Below are 25,326 nucleotides of genomic sequence, written 5' to 3'. Positions count from 1 at the left end.
CCCACAATTCTAAACATGGAACCTTGACTCTTCAGCAGGCTAGCTTGCTGACTCCTTGTCCTGTGCTTTTTTCCTCCCCCAGATTCCAAATGAGTTAGGTAAATTTAAAATTTTAATCAGTCTGGTTGGTTGTTTTTAATGGAAATTTAAATTAAACTTGAAATTGGTAGCATCTTGGAGCTGCAAGTTTTTCAGATGGGACCTCTGTGGAAGTATTCTCTTCTCATTGTCCCAAGATAGTGTGGGAAGACAGGATGAAAGTATATGTGGGACAGATCTACAATATAAGTCCCTTTGGATGTATCTTTACAAATGTGTAGTCACAGGGTCTTGATGGAGATCAATTTCTTGGCCTTGATGTGTTTAGTTGAGAGAACAGTTTCTGGGACATGATCTTAATCAGTTCTTTGATCTGAAAGGAAGAATTTAGTAGACTGGTGCCTCTTTCTCAGGGCCTCCTATCTCGAGAAGGTAGCAAAGGGTGTCCTCGAAATTGTTCTCATTTCTGTATCCCCCATCCGATGGTGGGCCTTCATATTGGTTCAGGAGATGCAAGCAAGACATGTTTAATTTAGGAAACCTCAGCACCCTAAATCTAAATACAAAAAAAAGCAGTATGCCTTGAAGGCGGGGGTAAGTAATCCTTTGAACCCTTCTATGGCAATAATTAAACCTGAGTGAGACAATGTGTGACACTGTGAGATACTAAGTAGATGCTGCTTGGAGTTCCACAGACTGGCTTCTGATTTTTCTGGCATGTATGAATAATTTTTCTATTTTAATTATCTAATATATAAAATACACCTACTACCTAGACTCATAAGTATTCATATTTTATAACTTTTTAACAGAAATCATACAAGTATTAAATTTTATCTTCCTCCTCAAATCCTCATTCTCATCAGTAGTCTATATCCAGAAGTTAGTGTCTATTGCCTATTTTTACACTTAACTACAAATGTAATCATGAAAAACTTTGTCCATATGCATCAAATTGCTTTTTTGTCTGACTAAAAAAAGTTATGGAAATGAGCCATATGGGTCTTTGCCATTGGTCTTGACTCTTTTGCTTACTTGTAGAAACCCTGGATAAGATATATTCTCATTTTGAATTACTGCAAGATGCCCACAGATGCTGTTGGTACTCATCTTGGTGACATCCAGATGAACGAGGCTTGACTAGGAGACAAAACAGATGGTAGACCCAGAACCCACCTGTCTATATAACTAATTTGATGTGTGGAATGGCAGATGTGAAACTGCTGTATATATTTGCTTAGGGGTACAGGTCAGTCACTGTGATCAGGACATAAGATGAGGTGATGTGTTCCCTATTTGTGTCATTGAGTTGGAAGAGCCTGAATCAGATGAAGGCTGGTGGATTTTAAGACCCAAAGCCAGGCCTTGGTTCTGACACGGATGCTTCTTTGGGTTTCCTTAGCATGGAGTGAGCAGTAAGTCTGAGCCTTGGGAAATAGGACAACTACTGGGGTGAAGGCTTTCTTCTGCACCTTTATCACATAAAAGTATCAGGGCTTGGCCTCACCAGAATCCTGCAAAATTCTAGACAAGTAGCAACGAGAGATGTGGGGTAGAATCATCTAATTGTCATGTCAACTTCAAAGGTTAGAATTGTTTGAAATGTTTTTCCCTCTAATAACCTGTTTAGGTTTTCTTGTTTGAGAACTTATATAAAATCTCTCATAAGATAATTTCTACTTTACTTTGTCTTTACCTTGTCTTAATAATAAGAAGTTTGCAGGCTTTTTATTAACCTTTGCTTCTACTTGTTTGTATCTGCCTGAACTTGCCCACTCTTTAGACTTCAAGGCAGCTCAGCATTTCTTGAGCTGGATGTGTATGGTGAATGTTAAGGTCTGGTGTCCTTTTCGCTGTCTCCATTCTGGGCCTCCCCATCTTGGCTATGTGGAGAGACAATTTCTCCCTAGAATATAGCAGGCTCTTATTTCAAACCACCCCTTGCTGCAATCTACACTCGAATTTTGGCAACTTTATTCTGTCTTACTTAGCTGACTGTTCATAGGGAAAGAAAGATGTCTACCACTGCCACCTCTTCCCAATTTCTGCTAAAGATGGCAATAAAGTATATAGGATAATAAGAATCCACCAAACAGCTCAAGGAGAAGTGGGGGATAAGTGTATAAGAGCTGGGGATAAGAGCTACTATTATTAAATCTATAAAGAGCACAAGGAACTCTGGGTCCTGATTGTCTCCCATCTGTTCTGCTAGCTTTTCTCACCCCTGTCTCTCTTCATTTTCCTTTTTCCTCCTTCTCCTTTTCCTCTTTCTCCTACCTTACTTTTCTTTCTTCTTTTTTTTTCCACCTGCCCACCCAAGCTCTTTCTGGTGATACCTAGTCTAGTTATGGGTCCCTCTGATCACCAATATCTATCTCTGTCTTCCTTCTTTCTTTCTTTCAGCTCTCGCCTTTTTTTCTTCCCAATCTTACCATACAAACCAGCAGCTGGTTTCTTTGGAATTTATATCTGGTCCATAATTGCCAAGATTCCCACACTGAATGGCCTTTTTTCTCAGAAGCCCACAGCCATCTGGTGGCAATCTCTCAGTGGGCAAGATTCTGAGCTTCAGAGAGCGGGTGTGATGGCTCAGTGTTTTGTTTTGTTTTTTTCTGAGTCTGGCCATACCATCCAGGCAACTGGTCAACTCACAAACAATTCCAACCAATGGTTAAGGGGGATTCAATGTTACAGAACCCTCCACAATCTATTGCAAAAGGTGGGGGTATGGGAAGGGAAAGGATCCTTGAGAAGGCTGTTGTGCAGGTAGCATTTACAGGTGCATTCACACAAGAACTATGCCCTATCACCTCCTGTTAATACACAAGAGGAATGAAACTAAATGTGACTCAGGCTATAAAGGCCAAGTAGTTGTGGAGAAACTGTTCCTGATATTTCTTCTACCCTCATTCAAGGGCCCAATGATCTGAAATTAAGAACTTAGCTTTACCACAATACTAAACATGCCATAAAGTTAAGCTTGATTTTAAGTTTTCACTTATACACTAAGCTTTAGGAATAGAATTGGTTATTAAGAGCAAAAATCAACCTGGTGGATGACCTGGGAAGTCATCCAATGCTAATTATTTTAGGTATGAAGTTTTGGACCCATAATTTAAAACAAGCTTCTCCCAAAAGAAGCAGCCTTATAAGAACTTTCTGAAAGTTCTGTAAGAACAGGGGCCAGTCCCACCCCACTCTACCTATGGGCAGGTACCATGCATGGCTTACTTCCCTTGTCTTCAACTCCTCATATTCTACCCTTTCCTATGATCTATGCCACTGCTGTGCCTCTTGCAATTTTTAGTCAAAACTCTGGTCTTTATTTTTTTACATAATATCTTTATTTAAACATCCCTATTACAAACATGTTTGTAGTTGGGTTTGAGTTATAAAAAAGAACACTTTCCTTCACCAGTGCAACCTTCCCACCACCAATGCCCCCAGCTCCCACTTCCCCCATGTCCTACCTGTATTTGAGACAGGCATTCTATTTCTCTCACTCACTACTGTTGTGAGGATAGTTGTTAGTGTAGTTATTTGCTAACTGCACTCACCACTCTATGTGGTAAGCTTCATATTGTGCTCTGATCTTTCCAGCTCTTATCTCTATTGTCTCTGGGTATTATTACAATAGGGTCTTTTATTTTTCTTAAATCCCATAGATGAATGAGGCTATTCTCACTCATTTCACTCAGCATAATAGTTTCCATGTACATCCATATATAGGGAAATTTCATTACTTCATTTTTCCTGAGGGCTGCATAGTATTTCATTGTGTATATGTACCACAGTTTCTTTAACCAGTCATCTGTTGTTGGACATCTGATTTGTTTCCAGATTCTAGCTATTGTAAATAGCGCTGTAACGAATACTCCTAGGGTATAACCCTAGGAGTGGAATAGCTGGATGTTATGGGGGCTCATTTCCAGATTTTTGAGGAATCTCCATATTGTTTTCCATAAAGGCTGAACTAGATAACATTCCCACTAGCAGTGAATGAGAGCTCCTTCTTGATCTTAGTTTTTGTGATGTGTGCCAGGCTCTGTGGTGTGATTTTGTTGTTTTGATTTACATCTCCCTGATGAATAGTGATATGGAGCATTTTTTCATGTGTCTTTCGGCCACTTGTAGTTCTTCTTTCAGGAAGTGTCTGCTCATTTCTTCTCCCCATTTTTGATGGGGTTAGATGATTTTTCTTCTAAGTACCTTGTATATTTTAGATATTAGCCCCTTATCTTATGGGTATTGGGTGAATAGTTTCTCCCATTCTGGGTGGCCTTTGTATCCTAGTCACTATTTACTTTGAGGTGCAGAAGCTTCTCAGTTTAATATAGTCCCATTTGTTTATCTCTGCTTCCACTTGTTAGGAAAGTATGTTTTCTCTTTGAAGATGTCTTTAGTCTCAATGTCATTTAGTGTTTTACCTATGTGTTCTTCTATACCTTAGGATTCTGGGTCTGAGATCAAGGTATTTAAGCCCTTTGGATCTGACCTTTGTGCATGGGGTTAGATGAAAGTCTGAATTTGCTTTTTTGTACTTGGCTGACTAGTTGTCCCAATACCTCTTGTTGAAAAGGCTTTCCTTATTCCACTTTGAGTTTCTTACCTCTTTATCAAGGATTAATTGATTGCATATCTGGGAAACATTCTCTGAATAGTCCTTTCTATTCTATTGAACTGAGGGTCTGTCTTTATTCCAATACCATGCTGAAAACTCTGGTCTTGAGTACATTTGCCTGGCATGTGTGAAATGTGTCTAGAAGTGGTAAAATCCTGGCCTGCTATTATACAACTAGAAAATATGATAGAACATATTGACAACAAAATCAACAATAAAACTATTAACAACAAAAAAATCTACAAGATTCAGAGCAGTCCACAAAATCCAGCTTGTGCAACTTCATTACAGAACGTGAAGATGGAGGGGAAGTGATGAAACTTCCACTTAGCAGGTGGACTGGACATTTTGCTTTCAAAACCAATGCCTACAAATGCAAAGATGGGGTTTTGTTTTACTTCAAATAAAAATGAAACTGTGTGTGAATGCTTTGGCATGTCAAAGTTTATATTTAATCTTTTTACCATTTTTGACTACTTGTTTAGTCTTCTCTCTACAGCTACCAAGTTAATCAGTTTCTGTAGTGAGAAAATCTTATCAGCCCAGGGTCTGAATTAGGTAAGATGCAGCTCTTGACAACATGACTTAATCATCACTAGAAAGGTTGGCAAGAGATAAAGGTGTTTATATTCCTGTGGGATAACTTATCAAGTCCAGATAAATATTCCAGTCCAACTGCCTGCCTGGGCTTCCTTTCTCCAAACTTCTTCCTGCTGAGGATGAACTATAACCAAAGTGTTGTGTCCCTGGCCATCTATAATGTAAAAAAGATGCTTCAAATGGTTGACCTTAACTCCTGTTGGTATTCAGTTAGTGATGAGTTAATTTATGACTCTCTCTGACTTCAGAATCTTCTCTGATCCTTTTTGAATGGAATTTTTGGTTGGGTTGCCAAAGTTTTGCAATCTCCACTATTAGAACTCCCATCTCAGAGACATTTAGCTATGATACAGGTTTGTAAAAAAAAGACAAGAAAAACTCTTCCTGTTTATTTTCCCCTTTTAGAATAAGAAGATATACTTGGACATTATTCACACATATATGGAAGTGCATGCCACTGTATATGGCTCTGGTACGAAGTATATTCCGAGCTATGTGAAAAACCACGGTATCCTCAGTGGACGGGATCTGCAGTTTCTTCTACGAGAGACCAAGGTAAAAATTTCTGTAGTTCTGTAGCACAGTGATGCTGTTTACTGGTTATTGTAGCATGTTTTTTTTCCTGGTATCTTGAATAAGGGATCAGTCTTTGTGCTGTAGTAGCTCTTTAGATCAGTTCTGGATGTTGGTTTTCTCGTTCAGCTGAACTGTGGTCTAAAAACTGAAATTAATGAATTATTGTGGGAATAGAGAGATAGCTCAACAGACTAGTGCGCATGCTTTGCTTTCAGGAAACCCAAGTTCAAGCCTCAGCACCTCCTGGAGTTCCAAGCTCAACCAATAGTGAACTTTGAATATGAGAATAGTGAACTTTCAGTATGGCCCAAAACCCAAAACAGAATAATTAGACGAGTGTGTCATAAGTTGATTTAATGAAAACCTGCTGAAGCATCAAAAGGGAGACAGTGGTGTTGGCTAGAAAGATAAAGCTCTAGCTGCTAAATGCTACTTTTTTTTTAAATAAAATCCAACTTTCTCTGGACCATTGTGGCTTGGGGTATATAACTCACCCACCTCCTACCCATACTCCTCACCCCGAGTCATTATTATTCAAACAATTGGTGTTCCATGTCATTTTTCCTTTTATATTCTCATTTTTTAAGAATCTTTATTGGACCCTAGAAATGCAGAAGCAAGGAAAATAACCCTCTTCGACTCCAAAGGTATTATGAATATTATAAGACAGAAAGGATGGATGGTTGTTGACATGCTTGGAATTTGGGACAGAGTGACTGCCCCACATTTGTTGTTGAGTATGGGAGATGCATCAACCCACAGAGTTTGTCTAAGAAGTCAGAAAAAGAGGGTCAGCTCTACACAGGACTGGGAGCTGTGTCACAGACATCAACTCCTTACAATGGGTGAGAGAAGCTGAGGCAGTCTTCATGGAGGATTACTTTACTTTCACATTGTTGGATGGCCTTTCTATAATTCTGCCATAGAAACAGCAAATGAAATTAAGGGATTTACAGATAGAGTATGTTTGGTCTAGAAGGTTTGCTTGGCACTTTAATGGATTAGCCAAGATCTCATGTTTATTAATACATTCATATTTATGAATATTGCAAATGTTTCTTGAGCAGTGTGTGTGCTCTGTTGTGTGATGGATGCAAGAATGAAGAAAACCAATGCTTTAGTGTTTTGGAAGGCATAAAAGACTGAATTATCAACAGTAAATTTTAAGCCCTGGTCTCTGATGGTCTATGTTTTCATTTTCAGAATTGTGGAAAGAGGCTGAGTGGATGGGCTTCTATAGTATAATAGCAGCTTCTAATCATCTTGTGACACTTTGCTTTGAGAAAAGTATATTCACATTTGCTGGAAAGTATAGTTCTCACAGCAGCCCTATTAGGACTACCTCTTAGGGTATTACTATTAGCTTTGTCTTATTTTATTTGGGCCATATCCAGTGGTGCCTGGTGGATATTAAGGAGTTGAGAGTCGCAGCATGCATTGCTACCCATTGAACCATCTTCCCATCATAAATAACTTCACCTTAATATAAAGAAATGAACTAGAGAGTTTGTTTAGGTTGCCTATAGTCATTGAGCGACTATGGGATGCCCATAGCCCAAATCTTGTTTGTGTCTCTAAAACCTGATTCCTTCCTTCCTTCCTTCCTTCCTTCCTTCCTTCCTTCCTTCCTTCCTTCCTTCCTTCCTTCCTTCCTTCCTTCCTTCCTTCCTTCCTTCTTATTTTTTCTTTTTTCCTTTTCTCTTTCTTTTCCTTCCTTTCTTCGAAATGTAATCTTTACTAGGTGCTGGAAAAATAGGATAGCACATTAAGTTGCTTGCCTTAGACATGGACTTCCTTGTTCAATATCTAACATCATATATGGTCCCCAAAGTCTTATCAGGAGTGATAGGTAAGCACAAAGCTAAGATAGATTAAGTCCTGAAAACTCCCAGGTGTCACTCAAAATAAGAAAAAAAAAAAATTTGTGGGGCTCTAGTATGTCACATTGTGAAATCCTATCATTAAATAGTAGAGTAAACCATGGCACCTAAAATAAATTTTTAAAGATATATATTTATTATATATATATGTAAAGTCTCTAACTTCATCAAATTACCCTCATAAATAAACAACAAAACATAAGAATATACAATTGGAGGAAGTAGCTAGAAAGATACCATAGGGATTAAATCATATGCCTTGCATGCTAGAACTGAATTGATCACCAGTACCACATAGTCTTCTGAGTATCACCAGATTCTGATCTAAAGATACCATGAGTTTTATTGGAATAGCTGGGTAATTAGCACAACAAGGCTGCAGCAGTGCACCCTTGAACTTAGTACTACCAGGAGAGCACTCTGGATTTCTGAGCACTGCTTGGTAGACTTTCCCCCCAAAAAAAGAATATATAACAGGGATCAATCCTTAGCACCACCTACTAAAAGAATCACTCACTAGGATGTGGTTCAGTGATAGAGCACCCGTGCCTTGTGGGCCTGAGGCTATGTTTTATCCCCATCATTGCCATTTGTGATCCCTGGAATCAGGATAAAGTGAGCAATTTCTATTAGAGCACCACAGCTCATGTATGCTGTACTTCTAATGCATCCTGTAACCAAAGCATGTGTAAACACCATTACTAAAATAGGGCAATACCACAAGAAGATACATATGAATCCCCTCCCATCAACACACATACACATACACACACACACACACACACACACACACACACACACACACACACACAGTGATTGCAAAACAGCATCAGTAAAAAACTGTTGTCCAGACTTTCAACAGCCCAGTGTTCCTTTCTGCTTCCATTTCTTCAGATAGAAATGTACTCGATCATTTCTACCTTCAAGCCATTTGTATTTTGCCATGAATAAGATAGTCTCATCACTTATTTTTCCCTGGCCAAAGACCCATTGACTTGACTCGAGATGTTCTTTCCTTCTAAGTCCACTGGTGTGTGTAAATGTTTGTGTGTGAATGTATGTGTCTGTGTGTTGATCAGAAGGTAAGTGTGTGTTCTTGTTCACATCCTCTGTGTCTCATTCACCTGCCATCTTAGGATAACATTTTAGAATCATTAGGCTGTCCAGACCTGCTCATGGTAATACTATTTTTGCCATTTGCCTCCTCTTTCTCTTCTCCACATCAGAAAGGGGAAACAGCTCAAGTGCCTTTAAAATGACATTTGGCAGTGCTGGTTTTCAGCAGCATGTCATTACCATCTCACACACTTCTATTAACTCATCCTCATGAATGTCTTACTCAGCCTGTCTAAGTTTCAAAGAAGCCTTCCTTACCTACCATTTATTTACTCTGTCAGAGGGTAACTATACCCCCTGTTCAGAGGCCACAGTCAAGCCCCCTTGCCATCCAGGAGTCCTGAGAAGAGGTGCTGAGAGATTGCAGTGTGGATTTTAAATCTGCAGGGCCTTGTCACCCCTAAGAAAGCAGGCCTCTCCAGGACGCCATGGAGCCCATTTTGTATTTCCTGCTTATCTGAGTGGAATATATTAAGGTACTTCAGGTGAATTGATGGCTGAAATAGGTGGCAAATCTGATGTGAAGAAGCAGTGCCTCTCCAGGACTCTCCTCACACTCAGAGCCCCGCAGCAGGCCTTAAAATGAATGAGTCCTGGGCTTTGAAATAATGACACTAAAGACCAGTCGGGCTTTGCATTTATAACTCTTTCTGCCTCTAACTCCTGCCTCCGTGTCTCTGTGCAATTTAAAAGTGATTTATTCCAATTCATGTTAGAAGTGGAGACTCGGGAATGCAGAGATGCCAGCATCCACAGAATGGATGGTCCACACGCTCCTCTGACTCCTCATCAGAGAGGGAGCACAGCTCTTTGGCGTTTAGAGGCATATTTAAATGATTGATACTTAATCAGTTTCAACTCATTCTTTTCCTTTATGAGCCATCTCTGTATCCCTGCATCCAGCAGCTAGGAAATGCTCAGCTCAGCCAGATTTTGTACTGAAACACAGTGTTAAGGGCCCAGGTGACTGTAGGCAACCTCTGCAAACAAGCAGAAGGAATTTGGTGTTGTCAAATTGGGGCTAAAAGAGTGAGGAAGTTGTTGACTTAGACTGTTATACTAGGCAGAAGAATTTGGATAAATGATGTATCTAAGGATGTCACAAGCCATTCAGACCAGTCAATTCTTGGTGTGCAGTTGAAACCAGCCAATAAGGGTTCCTGGGGTTGAGGAGTGGAGGGGTGGCACAGCTCTTACCTATATATCAGTTTGCTGCATGCCAGTCTATCCCAGTTGGCCCAGAAACTCCATAGTGAAGAGGCATCCATTGCAACGGGGCACTCTAGCTGTATTGGAGGAACACTAAATGAACCACAGGGATTTATGAGCACATCTTTTAACACCAGAGGTCAAGAGCTAAATCTGGCTGTGAACTCCATTGGTTCCTGCTGTGACTACAGACACTCTTCTCTGCCCAAACTTCTGGTTTCTCCTCTCATACTAGCATGGCTCAGGCCCACCCTGTTTTCCTACCAGTTTAACTCATCCACTTCTCTGGGAGACTGACCACAGAACCAGGACAGAATTGGGATTTAGATAGTTTTATCTATATATCTGACCCCACCTGTATGCCATGCCCTTCCTGAAAACCTAAATGTGTTCCCACATTCTCTCTCAGAACCCTCAAAGCAAGAGCCAACCCCTGCTCTTGGAACCCAGACCCCTGCAACTCTATGAGAGCAAGAAGACTGATGCATGTTGTTCAGAGTATACCTTGGCAGTATTTAGAATAGTGCCTGACTTGGAGAAGATCCTCCTAAATAAGAATGTATCAAAATGAAATTTACATCTGGGAATCTTGGCACCATCTTCTGGTGCTCGTGAACACCTGAATACCTCTTGTGTCCAAGACCTCCATTTACCACTCAGTGGCCTGGCCCACATCTCCATCTCCCCATGAGAGGAAACCCAAGAAGGGCTTTGCCAATAGAGCACTCCTCTTCCATTGCTATTTCACATCCTGAGGATATATTCATCTTGAGAAAGTATATGAGGCTTCATTTTAGTGACCTATTCCAACAGTTATTTCTCCCCACGCACACACACAACTGGATATAACCTAAAAGCATGTAGTGCTCCTTTCATTTCTTGACTTGCATATGCATGGAGATTGGAAGAGTGAGCAGAGGTAGCATCTGTAAACTGCCTTTAAATACAAAAGTATGGTCCTGCTTGGATCAGTGATAAGAGCACAAACTGTGCATTAGATCCTAGGGGTCTCAGAAGTCCTGGGTTAGATTCTGACACTATCATTCAAAATCAACCCAAAAAACAGCTCTATTTAGTGCTGGAGAAGAGAATACAAAGGGCTTAGTGCATGCTTTGCATGTAGCAGGTCTGAGTTCAATCCCCAGCACCACTCAAATGACTGTCAAACCATAGAACTAGGAGTAACCTTCAAACGCCACCAGATTTGGCCCCATCCTACACAGGGATACACAGGTCTAATCTGCTGGTATTTATTCTTTTGTACATATAGCTAACAGTTGCATATTAAGTACTAAATATATTCTATACCTTATTATTAGCATAGTGATCCCTGAATATAGGAATTGTTAAGGCAGTTTTGCCTCACAAGAAGATGTAAACAGTTGATTACAACAATGGGGAAAGTAGGGGCTAGAGCAATATTTTGGAGGGTAAAGACATTTGCCTTTCACATAGTCAACCAGGTTTAATTCCATATGGTTCCTCAAGCGCCACCTGGAGTATAGAACCAGAAATAAGCCCTGAATACAGCTGGGTAAGGCCCTAAATTCAAAATAATAAAAGGGAAAAAGCATACAGGTAGAACTGAATGTTTTAAATCACATATAAATGTAATTATTCTAGCATAAACCCTCCCATGGTCAAAGAAATAATAAATGGAGGAGTTGCTTGTGGAGGCCACAAGCAGATTGCCTGTCTCATTCTAGCACATTTCATATCCCTGTGTTAACATGAATGTGCCTGTGATATTCTACTCTGGTTAGAACTACCCTGCTCACTAACCTTCACCCTTTCCTGGAGCTCTCTTCATCAAGTCCTCTGATTTAGGATTTTTCTTCTAGTCATGTATGTGCCTGTTGTGTCCCCCCGTTCCCCCCCCCCCCCCCCCCCCGCAAAGCAGGGTGTTCACACCTTGAGACTCTGCTGTGGAATGTGGCTGAGAGAGGAACTGGTCAGGAGACTCCTGTCAAGCTGTCCTTTCCTGGGAAGCACTTCACACTGGTCTGCTGAGGATGTTCAGAACTTCAGATTGGTTGGTTGATTGGTTGGTTTGAGTGTTTGGTGCTTAGAGCTTATTCCTGGCCATGTGCTCAAGTATCATTCCTGGTATTTCTCAGGACCATATGCACTGTCAAAGTAGGCCATGTGCAAGATAATTACCTTCACCTCTATATTTTCTCCCCAGCTCCAGTGCCTGCAGTTTTAAATTTATCTAAATATTCTCTTAATTTCTCATCTCCAGGTTAATGCATTTACAATGCAATTAAAACAAATAGAATTTTCTACCAGGATTTTCAAAAGACCAAAGTACTGTAACTTCTGGTCTTGGTTTATATATTTTCTTTTGAAAGATCACAGAACTTGTTCTATTGGAGAAAAAGAAAAGTCTCTAGAAATTAGTATTTGATTTGGCAACTCACTTTGGCAAACTGTGGGCATTTAAACATACTTGGCAAGTATCACTGTACTCATCTCCATTGTCTTTATAACTCTTTAGAGGAGAAACTTTTGGAAGTCTGAGTTAGGGCCTTGTGAGGCCAATGGGGAGGGGGATGGAATTAGAAGCTCCAGAGTTTTATGGGAAAGGATTCAGCCACAAATGTTCAGGATACATGAAAGCACCACCTCTCACGAAAACAAATATTCCCCAGACCCAGTCACTGTAGGATTTATTTTTGGAGCTACAAAAAGGAATTCCTATTACAGAAATATAATGACTACCAATCATGTGAAGTCTTTTAAGAACTACTCTTATCCACTTTTAAAGAATTCTTTGTTAAGAATCTAGTAACTGAGAGATAGATCAGTGAATTGGAACACATGTTTTATATGTAGGTGTCCAGAGTTCAATTCCTTGCACCACACAGACCACTGGGAATGACCCCCCTGCATTGAACCAGAGCAGTTTCTAAGCACTGCCAGAGACTACCTAAAAATAAGACAAACAGAAACAAACCTAGGTATCTTAAACCATTTAAGTATTTCACATAATTCAGTTTCTCCCTTTCCACACTTAAAATGCAAGTGGTTTTCCCAAGCCTTTTGTCGGTGTGTGGGAATTCCCAGTCCTGTGGCATCAATAAAATGTATAGTACTTCAGTTATTCTCTATTGTTTAATATTAGTTCAAAATTTTAATTTTAGAACATGTAATCTCTCTACTTGGAAAAGCCCACTAATGGAGCCAGAATTGCAGCCATGGAGATGTTCCATCATCTGGAATAGCCTCATTAAATTTGGGGCTTCTGAAGGCTAGTTGAAGTATAAATAAAATATGCCCAGTTTCCTCCTGAGGAGTTAAGCTTTTGCACACAAATGCATTCTTGTGTATCTCCTTGCTAAGGAGACCTGGAAGGAGGCAGAATGATGGGGGAAATGGGGGATTAAGGAGAAAGTGATTGATTGTGGATAAGGTGCCAACGTGTACCAAAGTCCTAAGTACTCAGAGATTTATAGAATTGACAGTGATAAACTTGCTGTCTCACCTGTTGTCATTTAAACTTCAGATGTGCTATTTGACCTAGTGTCACCAGGTAATGAGTATACAAGAAGCAAAAAAAAAATTGCTTATTGACAGAAGTGGCAAAAAGACTGTTATTTTGATGTTTCCATCTAATGCATTTTCTGCGGTCCTAATTAGTGTGACAAGAAAACTCAGTGCCAAGAAATTGTCTGGTATTTGCTTTAGCTTCATTCTAAAATTGTAAGGCTTTGGAGAGTTAGCCCATAGTGTTTGTTTTATATGTACTGAGATGTTCTGATACTAGCAGGGCAGAAGAGATGGTGCAAATTGTTATTCAGATATAATTAAACCTAGGTCGTATTCAAGTCCATTAAGCAACAGACTAAAATCCTTTTAATTAATGGGTTCAAATTGGTTGGTCTAAAGAAGCTAATTAAATTTTTTCCCAAGACTTTCTATTTAAATAGTCAAGCCTTATGCTCCCTGTATTTTCTTCAGAGTTCTTTGCAAGATGGATTTGTTGCAAGTATCAGCACTTCCCAAGTCTCTGATCTCCAGAGGTCAGGAAATAGTGAGGGCTCTGGGTCTCCCTAGGTCCCCTCTCTTTTCATCTTTTCATGGAATGGATCCAGAACAACTGTGCTTTCCTGTGCTTACCTGTAGCCAGAGAGAGACCATCTTTTCCATTGGACAGATGAGATCCTCTCCTAAGTCTGATGGGAAGGAAAAATCCAAGAGATTTAAAAAAATAAACCTCACATGCTAACCCATATTCTGTCTTTCATGAAGCTGGGTTGTCTTAGGAATTGTTTTCTCCCATTTTTTTTCTCGTGTTGCCAGGCATCCACTTTCTGGAACTATTTGCTCTGAGCATGCATTCTACACAAAGGTACTCTCTGACTTTTTTCTGAGGATGGATGGCCCTGACAATGTTAGCCCTCTCAGACTCTTCGGGAAATGGCAAGTGTGCCCCACAAAACGTCAAAATAGCTACCTGCTTACATGTGAAAGAACATAAAGTTAGAGGACAGAGTTTCTCCAGAAAGTTAGAAATTGTATTTACTTGCTTTTTGAGGACTCCAATAACTCTCCAGTAAGCCCAGAGTGGGGCCTATTCAGGTTCCAGCCTAACCAGTAGGTGTCCTTCACCTCTATACCTTCTCTTCTGGTGTTGCTTAAGAGAATCCAATAGCTTAGTATCAGGGCTCCCTGGGCAATTTTCTAAAGAATGGGTCAGTTAAAGGGACTGACTTGGCAGGATTGCTGGAAAGAGGCCCGGAAACAGCCATAGAACACCCAGCCTCACCTGTTCAGCAGTGACCATTGTACTCTGGCTGACTGGCAGATGTTCCTTGCTACCATGGCAAGAGCAGACCAAGATCGGGTCTTGTTCCCCTTAGTCACTTGTGCCTCTAGGACTTGCAACCCAAAGCTTTTGGAATTGCCTCTTTGCAATTATGAAGACCTTATATAGCATCCTGCAGTGTCACTGACCTCGAGTACCCCAGGCCTCCAGCACGAAATAGCTGCAAAGATGTCAGGATGCAGTGGGACATTTCTGTAAAACTTGATTGTCTTTGTGGACTCAAAAGTCAGAGCAACTGAGCAGTTACTGGCAGCTCCCACAGTCCTCTTTGTCACCTGTTCTTAGCTGTGCTGGCTGTGAGGCCAGCATGTGCTTTTGCTGCCCTCTATCTGCTGCTGTAGGGAAAACACGGGGATCACTTGCCAGAGAGCAAAGCCGCCTGACCTAAGAAACAGCTCAGCATCCTCATGCCCCCTAACCCCCCTACCCCAAGAAAAGAAGATGAAAACCCGATGTTGGTTTCTCACATTGCAATCCCATGGTAAAAGCCATCCTTACCACTCTCCCATCATGCTCAAGAAGTGCCACTGGGATGGTAATCAAACCACCAAGTGACCTTTCTGCCCCATGCTGAGCATTGCTGAAAGGGCCTGTTGTTCCAAGGACTCAATGAAGAAACCTTCTGTTTGGTTAAGTAAGTGTTTTTCCAGTCCTGTCTCCTGATGACTTACAGAAAGATTATTGTCAGGCCTTGATTTTTGTTGTTGTTTTGCTTCTTTTAATACACCCACCTCCCTGCCTCTTTAATACTTCCTTAACGTTTATTTTTTATCATTTTTTCTTTGGTAAAAGAAAACATAAAGTGCCAGGTGATATTCTTCAAACCCTAGTGAAAACTGAACTCTCTTCTACAAGGATCCATGAATCTTCCAGAGTCTGTGAGGCTTCCACACAAGAAAATAGCACGAACTAGCCCTGTGCAAGCTGGGGACACTCCTGACATAATATTTATATGTGCTGTGTCTTTCTGTCTTGCAGCTTTTCGTTGGACTTGGGTTTCCCTATGAAGGCCCAGCTCCTCTGGAGGCCATTGCAAATGGATGTGCTTTTCTGAATCCCAAGTTCAACCCTCCCAAGAGCAGCAAAAACACCGACTTTTTCATTGGCAAGCCAACTCTAAGAGAGGTAAGCATCTATAAAAAGCATTCAACTTCCAATGACAGGAATACTGCACAGACATGGAGTGCTGGCAGCCCATTTAAGCCTCCTACCCTGGCCAGTGAGTTTTACCAACATCATGTAACACAGCTGGGTAGAAGGAGAGATGTTTGCAGGGACTCAGAAGCAACCCCCAAAAGGCAGATCCATGCATGGATTCGAATGTTTCCACTCTAACAAGTTGTGGAACCTTTTTTATTCTACCTAGGCTTTGGGGTTTTTAAGAATATCAGCCTTGAGAAAAAAATGTCTCATGGGTGACTGCAATGGTGGACCTGATATTTATTATTTCTCCTTGTTAACCACCCTCCTGACAAGTCAACCTGCCTGTGCTCAAACCATTTTAAGCCCTATTTCAGTGGCCTTCTTGGATCCCCTTGAACACCTATGGTGGTTGATAGTCACCACTCCCACAGCTGGATTTAATTTGGAACAATAAACAAAAACCATCTGGATGAGCATGTGAGTGTCAAGCCAGGTGCTTCTGCCAGAAGCAAGTTTGGGCAAGAAAACAAAAAGGTTAAGCTTCTTATTGCTTCTGTGTACAACAGCCTAGGTTCCCCCAGAGGCTGTTGAGAAAAAGCAGCCTTGTATGTAGATGTAGTCATATTAGGCATGTCAGGGGGCTGTCTTTTGAGCTGGTCTTTCCTATCCCCTTCCAGGGACACAGCAGTGCTGATTACAACACTTGCATTTTTCAGTTTTGCAAATGTTTTATTAACTTGCAGGGTTGGTTTTTTTCTCCTACCCCCATGGAATGTTAACTGCATTTTTTTTTCTGATTTCTTTTTAATATTCAGTCAGAGATCTTCCTTACTCTGATCCTATCATTGAAGGAATAGTAGAACATGAATAAAATAGATAGTCCTAAAAAGATGGCCCTGTTGGTCAGGTAAACTCTGGCAAGGAGAGAAGCAAAGAGGGAGGGCAAGATTGTCATATACACCCACTTTTTATGCTTTTTTCCTCCTCCTAATAGATAAATCTGAATTCTACATTTGGGGAAGTGATTTCTTTATTGAGGGTTATTCTTTATGAATCACTTTTGTACACCTACTTGTGTGACAGGTGACATGGGAGATACCAGGCCTCAGAAATCTGGAAGTTCAGTCTGCCACTGAAATATTTATACTTCGGAAAAAATTTCAAAGGCTGCTTCCAGTGCTGTGAACATAGATATCAAAAATCTTAGGTGTAGAAAATCTCTAAAGTTCTACTTCTGCCCATATTACACACTTGTTTGAAACTTTACTTTTTTTTTAGTAAGCTCTTTTGTTGTTGTTGTTGTTGTTGTTGTTAAGGATAAGAGTTAAAGAAATACAGTAAAAATGGTGTGAGAGTGGCAATTGTTGTTTACATAGGTCCAGCAAAATATGGGGGAAATGGAAAGGAAAATCCATGGCCTAAATACAAGGAGACCTTACCCCTGAAGTTTTCTGGCATAATTCCAACTCGGGGCTCCAGGCATACTAGGTTGTCCAACCCTTGTGTGGTCCCGTTGTTGGTGGCAGATTTCTGTAGTTAGAAATCCTTGTTTCTGTGCATATCCTACATCAAAGTGAGGGTGATGTGGAGCATCTTCTAGTTTTACCTCAACATTAGAGGGCAATACGGAGAGCCCTTTCCTGAAAGCAGATTTTTTCTGTTGCTAAGTCATCTGGGTGTTAAAAGAACCCTCTTTGGACTAAGTTGATGCCAGGGCAGCTGTAAGGTCTTCCCTGGTAGAGGTTCGAGGTTTACTTCCTGGTGATATTATAGACAACCATGGTTTTGAAACTTTACTTTTTTGGGTAATAAAACATGTATACAATATTTTAACTTTTTTGAATGTTCTTTGAGTTGTTTTTTATTTGTGGGGTTTTTCTTGTTTTTGTTTTTTGGTTTTTGGGTCACACCTGGCACTGTTCAAGGCTCATTCTTGGCTCTATGCTCAGAAATTGCTCCTGGCAGGCTTGGGGGACCATATGGGATGCCGGGATTCTAACCACACTCCTTCTGCATGCAAGGCAAATGCCTTGCCTTCAGGCTACTCTTGGTCCCCAACTGTTTTGAAGTTTAATTCAAGTACAACATTCCATTTCTAGAACTTTTTAATTGGTTTAATAATAGTTTTACTTAAATAATAGTTCACTTTCCTCCCATCCACCTCAGCCCTGCCCCTATACCCACAAGCCTTTGTAATCTCTATTCCATTATTCTATTTATTTTTCTCTTTTTGATTTTGGGGCCATACCCAGCAATGCTCAGGGATTATTCCTGGCTCTGGACTCAGGGATCACTCCTTTTTTGTTGTTTTTGTTTTTGGGGGGACCATACCCAGTGGTTCTCAGGGTTTACTCCTGGATCTGCAAAGGGTTACTCAGAAATCACTTCTGGCTCAGGGGACCATGTGGTATGTTAGGATATTGAACCCATGTTCGTCCTGGGTCAACCGTGTTCAAAGCAAATGCCCCATCACTGTACTACCACTCTGACCCCAGGAATCACTCCTAGTGGTGCTTGGGGGACCTTTTAGGATGCTGCTGAAAAATGAATCAGGTTGTCTGCATCTTATCTCTCTGGCCCTTATTGTACTTTTTTTAAAATATACTTTATAAATTTATGGACATGGAAACTATTATGCTGAGAGAAATAAGTTAGTATGTTGGGGCTGAAGTGGTGGTGCAAGCAGTGCCTGTGCTAGCCTAAGACAGGCTTCGGTTTGATCCCTGGCATCCCATATGGTCCCCCAAGCCAGGAGCCATTTCTGAGCTCCACCGGGTGTGGCGGGAAAAAAAAAGATAGGAATGGGAAGGTGGCGCTAGAGGTAAGGTGTCTGCCTTGCAAGCGCTAGAGTAGACAGACAGCGGTTCAATCCCCCGTCGTCCCATATGGTCCCCCCAAGCCAGGGGCAATTTCTGAGCGCATAGCCAGGAGTAACCCCTGAGTGTCAAATGGGTGTGGCCCAAAAACCAAAAAAAAAAAAATATTAGTATGTAATAATACCCAGAGGCAATAGAGATAAGGGCCAAGGGGAATCTTACCACAAAGAGTGGTAAGATGATGAGTGCAGTTAGAGAAATAACAACACTGACAACTATCATGACAATGGTAATGAGTGTGAGAAATAGAATGCCTGTCTCTAATACAGGCAGGGGGTGAGGGAGGAGGAATATGCCAAATAACCCAAAACTTTATTTAAATACTCTGACTTACAAAATTGTTTATCCTATAGTTGTTTGGGGTATTCAATTTTCTAACACCAATCCTACCACCAATGTGACATTCCTTCCACCATTTTCCCTGTTTCTACCCGCCCCTCCCCAAGCCTGAACCAGTGGTAGACACAAAATCATTTATTTTATATTGCTTGTAATAACAAAATGGCTGATAGAACTATCAAAAAACACTTCAGTAACAGAAAAATTTTTGAAAATTGTTATGTATTACAGTAGATTGTCTAAGGTTTTCATCTTTGTCTAAGGGTTTACTAAATTGTTAGTTAGCCTTCTGTGTTATTTTCATTTATTAGGCTTAATTAGTTGCTATGCTACTTTCCCACCTAAATTGGTGTGCTCCTGCTGACCTGTCAGCATTATGGGACTTGGAGGTATCCAAGAGCTTCAGGATCTATAGAACTGAACTAATGAGTTTCAGTGGCTTGGTTGGTTTACATCTCTTCTGAGATTAGTCACAAACCTATAAAGCTGGGATATTGGTTACATGGTGGCTGCTGTAGAAAGTGGGTGTGGCTGCTGGCAGTAAGGGACTTCTGGACTCCCTGTTCCCCTCTCCATAAAGACCCCAGTGTTGTAAGCCTGAAAACTGTACACCAGTTTCTCTGCAGAGATAAGTCATGAAGCAGTGAGGTTTGGCCTTTTGTATGACAGATACTGTGGGGTGTGAATGTAGCTGCCGGTTTGGGCTGCATCTGTGGAGTTTGGGTCCCAGAGTTTTGAAAAGCCCAAAGATCAGTGTACCTGTGAGTTTTAGCTGCTTGCCTTACATATCTTCAAAGATTTTTGGTGAATCTGTGAAGCTGGGTCATTGCGGTCATGGTAGTGATTATTTGAATCACATTCATTTCTAAAGCTACATAGAATAGAATTGTTTAGCTGTCTCCCATATTTATTTACCCATTCTGTTAATGGACTCCTGAACTGTTTCCACTTTTTGTTGATTATGATATGTATCCACATGAACAGTGGTATACAAGCATCTACTTGAGCCCTTATAATTCTTTGCATGTCTACCAACTAGTGGAATTGTTGGAATTTATATCTTATAGTGAATAATTATGATGTGAACTGACTTTGGCTTTACTCAGCTTCTTATGATGGCATATGTCATATTACAAAGCCACAGAACAATTAGAAAAGCCAAGAAAATATTGGTTCTAGTGCTTCTCAACTGCTGGACCATATACTGTTGCTGGTAATATATATATATATATATATATATATATATATATATATATATATATAATACTGTTGTGGTAATATAAAGAAGTGGGTCCAGGGCCACTCCCAGTCAGGCTTGACTGTTTTAGTGCTTGGGCTATTAGTACAGTGCTCAGGGGACAGCAGGGCTACACTCAGTAGTGTTTTAGTGGTCATTGATATTTGAAGTTTGAATTGTCTCCCAGGCCTTGATCTTGGCTCTTTCAAAGAATACTTGTTAATTTCTTCGTACATTGTCCCTCAATTTGGATGCAACTCACGATGTATCATGATTACTTTGAGGTTACATATTTTGAGCAATAACACAGGCATGATAATCAACTTCTTAGCATACCAGAGTGTATGTTGTCAGAATGTCTTATTAGTGGTGATATTAACCTTGATCTCTTGTTAAGATGGCATTTGCTATATTTATCCACTGAGAAGTTATTCTTTTCTCTATAATGTGGGGAAATATTTTAAAATTACACAAATATACTACTTATTCTCAAACTTCTGCTCATTAATTTTTGCCATGTAGCAGTGGCTTTTACCTGTAACAATTATTACTATGAGTTTCTCCTATACTTCCTCTTCCTGCTTTCTGACAAAACATGATGAAACCGATTAATTTTCTTACTGCAATTCTTATACAAAAATATTTGGAAATGATTAACAAAAGTATCAGACTACCTGTTCAACTGTACATTTTTATTTCTGACCATTTTAAGAATTTGAATCATTCTTATATCAATCAACATTTTTCTTGAAAGAAAAAAAGAACTGAGCCACCCTATTTCCCTGTATATGATGTAATATTACATATAGCAACCTAGCCACTATGAAGTTATTGAGAAACTGTGCATTGTTTTTTGTTCATTGTCATCATTTAGTAATTTGATTTATGTTGAAACTCTAGAATGTTTTCATTCTTTATGTCATCAGAGCCCTTTTTCTAAAAGCCTTTCTTTCAAGATCGCTTTTGGATCTGTCGCATAAGCAGATTCCCTGTCCCTCCCAATGATTCCATCAGTGTGCAACTGAAACTCTAGTTAGAATGGCAGTGACGGGTCCTTTCAACAGTCTCTCAGAAATTGACCCACCGCAGATGACCCTGTCAGTCCTGGGCTCTTACAGGAGGGTTGAGATGCAGAAGGTCAGTGGACAAATGTTCATTGTGTCCTCACCGCAGTCATGTTACTATTAGCTGCTGTATTAGGAGAATTTATCAGAAAACATTTCCTGTTTTCTAGAAGCTAACAGTTTTATATGGAAGTGATAAGACTGATAGATAAGAGGAAATGCATAAAAAGAAATAGCTAAGTGGAATAGGAAGAGGCGTCCACTTGGAACTGTGTCAAGTGTAGAATGTGCTGGGTAGCTGAGAAGGGGTGCCAGAGGAACAGTCCTTTAAAGGAAGAGCAGGAGAAAGAGGTTCAAATGTGAGTGAAGTGAGTGTAAATGTGTGGTGAAAGGTCTCTGCTTTGCTCCAAAGGGCACATTCCATCTGGTCCACATCCTTCTGACTTGAAACAGTGCAGAGAACAAGCTGGGGCCATCAAAATCACCCAGTTTTGGGCCCGGAGAGATAGCACAGCAGTGTTTGCCTTGCAAGCAGCCGATCCAGGACCAAAGGTGGTTGGTTCGAATCCCGGTGTCCCATATGGTCCCCCCGTGCCTGCCAGGAGCTATTACTGAGCAGACAGCCAGGAGTAACCCCTGAGCAACGCCGGGTGTGGCCCAAAAACAAAACAAAACAAAACAAAAAACACAAAATCACCCAGTTTTGAGAGTCAGTAAACTTGACCTCATGGCAATGGGGACTTCTTATTCTGCTCTTCGAACTCATAAATGTCATAAGCTCCCTCTAAACATCTGAAAATGTTTTAATTGGGAAAGAACTATCAACAATTGTATAGAGTTTTAAGGTTCAAAAATCCCTAAAAAATTTAACCTAAGCATACATAAATACATTCATCTCTAAGTTAAGCAACAGTTGAGCCACATAAGTTGTTTTGTTATTATTTCCATATATGTCTCTTCTTTTTCTTCATTTAAAAAAAAGAAAATATCTAAATTTGTGAATATAATTCTTTTATTGCAACATACCAAATTTTTGTAGCCTTAGTAGACACTCAGGAAAAGTCCCATAATGACTTAGAGAAATGTGTTCATTTCAAGTTATACTTTAAATGTAATACAAATTAGATTTTTATCTTCATATTGGGGAATGTATTAGTAGGTTCTTGATCATCATGCTGACATTTTATAAACCATAGAAATGTTCTGGCTTTAGGGGCTTCTTCCCATAAAGAGAACTTATATTCTCATTGGAGTCTTAATCACCACTGTGAAGTAATGTCTCATATTTAATAAGATTTTCATTACTTTTACAAACTCTTTTTCAGCAGATATGCTGATTGATATATGCAGAAATAGTTCAAATCAGGCAGTCTTCAATAAATTAGCAAAATGGAACATAACAAAGAGGGATAATGAATTACAAACTACCTTTCTCATAAAAATAAAGTAACCCCACTAAATATAGATGAACAAATGATAATGGCTCAGTACTTTGTATTTTCCAAGTGTGTCATGCAACTTCCTAATGGGGCCTTAAAGAAGGAGAAGAGAGGCCCTGCTAATATGTAAAAGAGTAACTTGTGACATTGATGGAAATTTTCATTTACCCTGACATTTTTTCCTCTTCAGAATAGATCTAATACTGAAATTTAATTGTCTGAGAGTTTGCGGGGGACAATTTGGGGACTGGGGCATTATTAAAAAAGTGATTAACTTCTGGTATTTACACTGAACATCATTTGGTCTATGCCTTACGAGCAATCTTTAAAATTGCCATTGTGAGAGGTCCATAATATAGCCTATAACTTAAAATTCATAATTAGCAAGTGCAGAATCATGAGTTCAAAACTCTGTGCCTTTCATATATACTAAAAGAGATGCTGCTAAAGAAAAGGAGAAAAAAAGCACAAAACAATCATTTTTCCACATGTTTATTTATCGATTGATCGATTTTTTTTGACGTCTTTATTTTGGTGTGGAGATTACGGTTGATGTCTCCAATATTATTTTATTTTATTTTGTCTTGTCTTTCTCTTTCTTTTTGGACTCAAGCATGATTTGATTTCAGAACCGAGACTATTGTGTGGTGCCTATCTTTATTGCTGTAGTGCTCACCGGTTACTTAATTCAATAATTTTTTCTGTATTGTTGTGGTATTTCAATTACCTTTTTCACATCCTCTCTCAAACTGAGGTTGGAAGCCTTTAGAGGGACTCAGCCCATTTTCAGCGTATTTGACTTTTGACTTCTTTTTTTTCCCCTCTTATTTTGTACCCCATTCTATTGCTTTTCTTGCCTTCAAACAAAACCACATACCTCAATTTTTCTAGCTCTGCCTCTTAAATAGAAGGGGAAACAAGGGAGGGTTCCAGGACCAAACAGATATGTGATCACTAATAGTAAGCCAGACAAAATGGCTCCACCTACTCTAGCAGCCCAGGGGGTGATGGTGGGGTATATGGGTTGTAGAAAGGGAACTGGAATGGGGGGAGAACATAGTTGGTGATGAGTATTCCCCTGACTCAATGCTAATATGTACCTAAAATACTACTGTGAAGTATATGTAAGTCATTATGAAAAAAAAATGTGTTTTTAATCAGAAACTTTCTTTGACTTACATGTATTATTATATCAATTATATTATATGTTATGTTATGTCACTAAAAAAAAACAAGACTAGAACTCTCATATAACCATGGCATATATTCCCAAAATACAAAAAATAATTAATTTGGAAAAAAAAAAAGATGCTGCTGGCTCAGCTGTTAAAGATTTATAGCAAGAAAGTGTGGGGCCGGGCGGTGGCGCTAGAGGTAAGTGCCTGCCTTGCTTGCGCTAGCCTTGGATGGACCGCGGTTCGATCCCCCAGTGTCCCATATGGTCCCCCAAGCCTGGAGCGACTTCTGAGCGCATATCCAGGACTAACCCCTTAGCATCACCAGGTGTGGCCCAAAAACAAAACAAAACAAAAAAACAAAAATGAAAGTGCCCAGGAGATGATTAGGAAGTTTTCTGGCAACCAGGAAGCCAGGCACTACTGAACAACATGGTCTATGATCCTCGAGTAGGGCAGAAAGAAGAAAGACAATTGTCAACAAGTGTTTAACTCTTACCTCATGATAATTTAAGAAAATAAATTTTTTGAAGAAAAATATGTCTTAAGACATATACAATAGAGTTTTGTATGCAATCAAACCAGGTTTGATCTCTAGCATGCCATACAGTTCTCTGAGCACTGCCAGCAATAATTTTTGGATGCAGAGGCAGAAGCAACCCCTGAGCATAACCAGATATGGCCTCACAATAATTAATTAATTAATTAAAATCATCTTAAAAATGAAGAGAAAAGAAAAATGTTTCCATTCTTTCTATCTAAAGTGAATTAATTGTTAAAGAAGCTTAATTTGAATTGCTCTTATACCAGGAGGTGTTGAGGGATAGTAGCCCTTCCATTCTTCCATTCTTCCTGCATAGAAAACTGATCAATCGTGCATGTGCAGTGATTAACATGGTCTAGCCAGGGACTTTGTGGATATGTGATGAATAAAAAAAATGCTGAGAAGGAGAAATAATATGTCCTAAACTCCCAAGCATTCTGTAGGTTTTGGCACTGACCCTCCTTATATGTAAGGAGATATAATACAAGTCTTAAGGATATGGAAACAATCAGGCCAAAAAGGAGGCAGAGGAAACTAGAGCTTTCTCTGATTTTGGCAGCCATGGAATTTCATGGACAAGTTATTGAAGACTTGTAACTGGGTTCCAGTACCTTAAGTTCTAGGTGACTGCCTCTCATGT

The 25,326-nt window shown here is 39.9% G+C and overlaps 1 protein-coding gene across 2 annotated transcripts in view; it reads left to right on the top strand.

The window, feature by feature from the left end:
• Positions 1 to 25,326, top strand: part of MGAT5 (alpha-1,6-mannosylglycoprotein 6-beta-N-acetylglucosaminyltransferase) — a 369,147-nt gene that overhangs the window by 317,621 nt on the left and 26,200 nt on the right. For both annotated transcript variants that reach the window (XM_049772998.1, XM_049772999.1), the window contains 2 exons: positions 5,666 to 5,815; positions 15,848 to 15,994. In XM_049772998.1, the coding sequence (XP_049628955.1) occupies positions 5,666 to 5,815; positions 15,848 to 15,994 (297 nt within the window). The remainder of the gene's footprint in view (positions 1 to 5,665; positions 5,816 to 15,847; positions 15,995 to 25,326) is intronic.

The sequence above is a fragment of the Suncus etruscus genome, chromosome 5, assembly GCF_024139225.1.
Source record: "Suncus etruscus isolate mSunEtr1 chromosome 5, mSunEtr1.pri.cur, whole genome shotgun sequence".
NCBI classification, from domain to species: Eukaryota; Metazoa; Chordata; class Mammalia; order Eulipotyphla; family Soricidae; genus Suncus; species Suncus etruscus.
Note: the sequence above shows the minus strand (reverse complement) of the source record. Positions and strands in the feature narration are given on the sequence as shown.